The sequence below is a fragment of the Marmota flaviventris genome, chromosome 9 (assembly GCF_047511675.1).
Source record: "Marmota flaviventris isolate mMarFla1 chromosome 9, mMarFla1.hap1, whole genome shotgun sequence".
NCBI lineage: Eukaryota > Metazoa > Chordata > Mammalia > Rodentia > Sciuridae > Marmota > Marmota flaviventris.
In genome coordinates this window covers 93,703,231-93,710,747 of record NC_092506.1, presented here as the reverse complement: position 1 = coordinate 93,710,747, position 7,517 = coordinate 93,703,231, and the positions used below count along the sequence as shown (strand labels likewise).

Genomic DNA, 7,517 nt, shown 5'->3' with positions numbered 1-7,517 from the left:
ATGCCTGGGAAAAAAGAAATAGAAAATATAAGGAAAGAAAGGGCTGCAGAAGTCATTCAGAGGGCCTGGAAAAAATTTCTTGTGAGTTTATTTAGCATCTTTATTGAGATTATAATTTATATGTCATAAAATTAACCTGTGTAAAGTGTAGAATTCAGTAGTTTTTTTAGTTTTTCAGGTTTTGTGTTTTACTCTTTACTTTAAAAGCAGACTTTAAATTTCAGAAAAACACAATTATTTTGTTAGTTTCACAAATATTAAGTTCCTCAATGGAACTAGCCACTTTGATAATGGCTGCTATCAGTAAAAGTATCACTAATAGGCTCATTTGACCTTCACCTCTAAATGTTTTTTTGACTAGGGAATCAGATTTGTGACATATTTACCCTTGAGGAGCCTGTAGTTTAATAATACATTGCATTTGGATTAAGGTGTTAGTTACTTATTGTACTCCTCCTTGGGCAGAGTTGGTCTCATAGTTGTGAGGAATATTCCAAGTTGGCTTACCTGATTGGGTGAGAGCTAAGAGCTAAAGTGACTTCACTTTTTTCTCTCTAATAGCAGCTATACTTGATCTTTCCTGGCGATTCTATGTGAAGTTTTTTGTGGCTCTGTTTCTAGCATGTAAAAACACCTTTGTATCAGTTAATCAAATGTTGTAAAATAGCTTCTATTGTTTACCTCTTTTGTTTCTAAAAAAGCCATAAAACTTAAACTGGGGCATAACTATGTTGACTTCCAACACTAAAACAGTAATTTTCTTTTAAAATATTTCTTTGTGTCTGTCAACAGACTCACAATCTAGGCTTAAGCTTTATCGTTTGCAACTTTTTTCTCCCACACCCAACTGGCCATGTGACTTTGAATAATTATGTAATCCTGTCACTGCTAGGCATTTCACAATACATTCTTGCCTTAAAGGGGCTACAGCAGAGAAACCAAGTACAAAAACAAATAAGTGTGTGTGGATTCATATTCTGAGCACACATTTTTAAAAATCTTCTATCCTTCCACAATCCCATTGATATGATGTATGTAGAAGGTTAATTCATAACAGACAGAAGGAATTTCATAAGCAGATTAGAAATATTATCTAACTTCTGAAAAACCCAAAATAGAAGGTAGCATGATGTTGGAGGAAGCTGGGTAGAAGCACTACACTTCAAGGGGGTTCCAGTGAAGGAACGGGTTTGTAATGGAAACCAAATAAGGATATGAATTTAGAGTCAGCAACTTAAATGATAGATTGGAGTAATATTGATATTTTCATGATAATCCATATAACATAGATATTACATGATATCCTGTGAACCTGGGATATCTTTTCATTTATTTCTTTCTTCTAAAATAGTTTTTGGCATACAAGTCTTTTACATCCTTGGTTAAATTTATTCCTAAGTATTTTTGGTAACTATTACAAGTGGTATTGTTTCTTAATTTGTTTTTTTGATAGTTTATTGCTAGTATTTAGACACTACTATTTTTGCGTGTTGATTTTTTTTGTATCCTGCAACATTAATAAATTCATTTATTCTAATACTTTCTGATGGAATCTTTAGAGTTTTCTACATATAAAACCATATCAACTGCAAATAAAGACAATTTAACTTTGTATATTTCCAATTTGGATTTTTATTTTTTAAATTTTTTTATCCCTTTTTTTATCTTTTTTATTAGTTGTTCAAAACATTACAAAGCTCTGGACATATCATATTTCATACATTTGATTCAAACGGATTATGAACTCCCATTTTTACCCCATATACATATTACAGATTCACATCGGTTACACATCCACTTTTTTACATACTGCCATACTAGTGTATGTTGTATTCTGCTGCCTTTCCTATCTTCTACTAACCCCCTTCTTCTCCCCTCCCCTCCACTCCCATCTTCTCTCTCTAACCCATCTACTGTAATTCATTTCTCTCTCTTGTTGTTTCAAGCTTTTTATATCCTATGTAAAGACTATTTTAAACAAAATATATTTGTAACTAATTTTGTTTAATCCTAAATAATTTTGTCTTTCAACTAGTATGTTTAGATCATTAACATTTATTATAATTACTGTACTACTTGGCTACCACCTTGCTATTTATTTTTCCTGTCTGATGTGTTCTTCCTATGTTCCCCTCCTAATTTTGCCTTTCTTTTTATTAAACATTTTTGATATCCCATTATGTTCTTCTGTATCAACTTTTTAATTGTTTTGGTTGATTAAAAATGTCTATCACTTGTTTGCTGTTTCTTCTATTGAGAGGTGAATGACAATCTTTTCCACTGAATCTGGATTATTTTAGTGACTTGCTTTATTGCTAAAACCAATAAAAGAGAACACAATGTTCTGGGACCTCTAAGTGGACCTCTTGAGTCTATTTCATAAAAGCATTGCAGTGTTAATGTCTCTGTCCTGAATCTTACGACCATGTAAGATAAACAACTGACCAGAAACTGCCATGCTTGAAGGGAAGCCCAAGCTTTCTCAGAGAAAGGCTGGCTACAGAGATGAATGATTGGCCATTACCAGCTGTATCAACTATTTCAGCTCAGTTATCAGATAAGTGAAAAAACGTCTTTGATATTCCATCTTTAGCAAATTAAGTTGGCAAAGAACCAAGAGAAGTAACTTGACAGCTAGAATTGTGGTCACCGACCTACCGCCCCAGTTGAGTCATCCCAATCATTTCCAGGTGTTTCAGTCATCATAGCTGAAGTCTGTTCCTGTGGAAGTCAGAAAAGACTGTCCTACTGATAGAAGGAACTTACCTCAATATTATAAAGGCTGTAAATGGCAACTCCAAAGCTAATATTATACTGAATGGAGAAAATCCGAAAGCAGTTCCTCTAAAATTAGGAACAAGACAAAGATGTCCATTATTATTACTTCTATTCAATATAGTTTTCAAAACTCTAGCTAGAGAAATCAGTGAAAAGAAGGTAATTAAGGGATAAAAATAGTCTGACAACTTATTTTCCCTTTTGCTGATGATATGATCCTATATCTAGAAGAGCCAAAAAACTCTACCAGAAGACTTCTAGAGCTGATAAATGATTTCAGCAAAGCAGCAGGATATAAGATCAATACTTATCAACCCAGATGATAAGTCAACCCAGATGCCTGTCAGTGGATGAATGGATCAAGAAAATGTAGTATATGTACCCAATGGAGTTTTATTCAACCATGAAGAAGGATTAAATTGGGCTGGGGTTATAGCTCAGTGTTAGAGCACTTGTCTAGCATGTGTGAGGCACTGGGTCCATCCTCAGCACCACATATAAGTAAATAAAATAAAGGCCCATCAACAAGTAAAATTATATATAAAAATGTACATGCATGGAATTGTGGCCTTAGCTGGTAAATGGATGGAAATGGAGAACATAATGCTAAGTGAAATTAGTCAAAAAGTCAAAGGTTGAATGTTTTCTCTCATGTGGAAGTAAGAGAAAAATAAGGGAAAGAAGGGGGAATCAGATACCATAAAGATATAGGGAAGATCAGTAGAGTAGAAGATCAAGAGGGAGTGAAGGAACAGGAATTGAAGTCAAATTCCATGCATGTATGATTTTGTCAAAATGAACCCAACCACTATGTATAACTATAATGCTCTTAAAATAAAAAAAAAGAGTCCTGGTACTATGCCCTACCAGTATAACCCATAACCATGGCCCATATTGTGAGTATAATTAAACGATGGTTGTTTAACACCACCACTAGTTTGCTATACCTTAATAGATCTTTAGAATACTTACATATTCTTTTAGTGTGTTTCCCTACTATTTGCCCTTGATTAATTAGTGTTTGCCATAAATTAGTACTTTCCAGTTAATATAAAAATCTCAACAAGTTATGCCCTTCCCCTTTGTTCTGTTGTTATATAATTCACTTATATTTTGGTTTGAAACATTAGGAACACATTTTTATTCTTGTTTTAAGTAGTGCTTATTTTTATTTTGCTAAAGTATATATATCATAAAATTTACAATTTTAGCCATTTTAGGCATATAAAATGTATTGATGGTGTTGTACACCCATCCTCACCATCCATTTTCAGTACTTTTTTACCATCCCAAACAGAACTTCTTACACCCTTAAATAATACTGTCTTACTAACACTGTCTTACTCTCCAGACCTGCCTGGGTAACCTCTATTCTACTTTGTCTTTATTAATTTCCTATTTTTGGTACCTCATATAAGTAAGTTTGGGGTTTTATGTGTTTGGTTTTGTTTTGTTTATCCATTCATCTGTTAATGGCCATTTGGGCTGTTTCTAGTTTTGAGCTACTGTGAATGATGCTGCTATGAAAATTCATATTCAAGTATCTGTTTGAGCACTTTTTTTTGATTGCTTAAGGAAATTTTATTTGTAAGAGCCAAAAAGTACAAAGGAGGAAAATGTTGTCAATGTGATGAAATCCATTTAGTTATAAATTCTGTTTCTTCATATTTAAGACAAAAATTTTAGTAAAATATTTTTACTGTAGTAATGATGAAGTATTGGTTTTATTGATTCATTTCAAGGCTGATCTTCTCAATAAACCTTTTTTTTTTTTCATTTCAAAGAACACCCTGTTAGTTGCTATATTGTTTCCAAAGTTACAATGATATCAAGGTACAATTATATGGATTTTTAAAATTAATTTGTTTTATTTATATATGACAGTGTAATGCATTATAATTCATATTACACATATAGAGCACAAATTTTCATATCTCTGGTTTTATACAAAGTATATTCATACCAATTCGTGTCTTCATACATGTACTTTGGATAATGATGTCCATCACATTCCACCATCATTTCTAACCCCATGCCCCCTCCTACCCCTCTGCCCTATCTTTTTTTAAAAATCCTTTTGGGTATATTTCTAAAATTCAAATTGCTGTGTCAAATTATAATACTATGTTAAACTTTGTGAGGGAACCACCAAACTGCTTTCCATAGTTGCTGTACTATTTTACATTTCTCTCAGTAATGTACAAAGTTTCTAATTTCTGTACATCTGCTGTAACCAGCACAGTTAAACTAGCAGTTTTTGGCTAGGGGCAATGGGAGATTGGAAGAAATAAGACTCATGAACTCAGATTGTGAAATAAATAGCTGGGATTGGGTAGAACGCTGCTCTCTGATGGAGAAGCAGGTCTGAAGAATTACACCAGCAATCTTTATTATATATGTCTCATTAATCAGATTAAAGACTATGTAAGCATTATCTTTGTATTCATGAAAGTTACAGTTAGCAACATAATGCAGCTTATTCCTCAGTTACATTCTACAGTTGCAATGTGCAATGTTAGGAGCATATATAGCTCTTAAGAAAGTCCATTATTAAAAGTTACTATTATATGGGCAGGTTCAGCAGCAGAGAGCTGGTGAAACATTGTGGTTGTCTTAGAGAGGGAATTTCTTCATTCCAAGGAGCTGAGTGCCTGAGAGCAAGGCTGAGGCTAATCAGACTCTAGCACAGAGCCTCCCCATGGAGAGCATCCTGCATCTTTGCACAGAAACTTTCCCAGGTACCAAGCATGCCACTGCCATGAAGTCATCAGGGACACCAGTCTCAGACACTAGTCTCCCAATCACTGTCACCGCTCTCCACATACATCCTTGCCAATACTTTTTATTTTCTGTTTATTATTCTGTTTTATTTTTATAATAGTCATTTTAGTTGATGTTAAGTAGAATCTCAGTGTTGTATTAAAAATCTTTATTTATTTTTATGTGTTGTGCTAAGAATTTGAACCTAGTGCCTCACACATATGATGCAAGTACTCCACTACTGAGCCACAGCCTCCCAGTGTGGTTTTGATTTGCCTTTCCTGATGCTGAGTGATGCCGAGTATTTTTCATGTGTTTATTGGCCATTTGTAACTTCTAAGTAAAGTCAACATTAAAATGATTAAATTTTATAATTTAATTCATAACATGAAGCAAACCTCACATAAGCCAAAACATATTCACCCCCTTCCCAAAAGAAACTTTATCCATCTTTGGATCATTTTTCTTCCTGTTTTTGCTGAGCATACTCTTCCTATGGTATCTTATAAATTCAATACTAGATGTAAGGTTAAAGACATATTAATTTCTTATTACTGCTGCAAAAATTGTCACAAACCTAGTGCTTTAAAAAACAAAGCTCTCCTAAATCTCAGGAAATAATGCCAAAAATTAAAAAATGGAATGATATCAAATTAAAAAGCTTCTGCACAGCAAAGCAAACATGTGAAGGGAGAACCTAAAGAATGGGAGAAAATCATTGCTACCTATTCTTCTGACAGAGGATTAATAGAACTCAAACTTTACACCAACCATCCCCCCAATTAACAAACAAGAAAATGAATTAAACAGACACTTCTCAAAAGAAGAAATATACACGGCCAACAAATATATGAAAAAATGTTTAGCATCCTTAGCAATTAGGAAATGCAAATCAAAACTACACTGAGATTTCATCGTACTCCAGTCAGAATGGCAGTCATCAAAAATATAAACACTAATAAATGCTGGCAAGGATGTGCAGAAAAGGAATACTTTTACACTGCTGGTGGGATTGTAAATTAATACAACCACTATAGAAATCAGTATGGAGGTTCCTCAAAAGACTAGGCATGGAACCACCATATGACCAGCTATATATTCCAGTCTCAATATTTATCCTTAAGAATTAAAAGTCAGCACACTATAATGATATATGCATACCCATGTTTATAGTCACACAATTCACAATACCTAGGTGTTCATAGATGGATGAATGGAAAAAGAAAATGTTTCCTATGTATGTACAATGGAGTTTTATTCAGCCACAAAGAAAAATGAAATTGTCATTTGCATGAAGATGGATGGAACTAGAGACCATTATGTTGAGTGAAATAAGTCAAATTCAGAAGTTCAAGGGTCATATGTTTTATATGTGGAGGCTAGAGAGGAAAAAGGAAAAGAAAGGTGGGGACGAATCTCATGAAAATCCAAGGGATAGCAGTAGAGGAAAAGGGACCAAGGGATGGGAGGTGGCAAGGGAGGGAAGAAGTGATATTGGCCAAATTATATTGTTATATTGTATACATGTACAAATATGTAATAACAAATCCCATCATTATCTCAACTACATTGCACCAATAAAAAAGTGGGAAAATTTTTTCTTACATTTCTGGAGGTAAAAAGTCTGAACATTTTAACTGGGCTAAAATCAATATGTCATTAAGACTGTCTGCTTTCTGGAGGCTCTAAGGAAGAAATTGTTTTCTTGCCTTTTACAGCTTCTAATAGTTCTTACATCTTAGCACATGTTCCTCCTCCATCTTCAAATCCAGCAATGACTTTGTCAATTTTTTTTTCACATCACTCTGACACTGACTCTTCTTCCTCCCTGCTTTCACTTACACAGACCCTTATGATTAAGGTCTGCCTATCAGTCTAATCTTCCCACATTACAGTCATCTTCAGGTTTTTTTAATAGACAGGGTCTCACTTAGTTGCTGAGCCTGGCCTTGAACTTGTGATCCTCCTGTCTCAACCTC

The 7,517-nt window shown here is 33.9% G+C and overlaps 1 protein-coding gene across 1 annotated transcript in view; it reads left to right on the top strand.

Annotated features, from left to right (window-relative positions):
- C9H11orf65 (chromosome 9 C11orf65 homolog) overlaps positions 1-7,517 on the top strand; it is a 29,659-nt gene continuing 22,142 nt past the window's right edge. The window contains exon 1 of the mRNA XM_027930453.2: positions 1-81. Coding sequence (XP_027786254.1) covers positions 1-81 — 81 coding nt within the window. The remainder of the gene's footprint in view (positions 82-7,517) is intronic.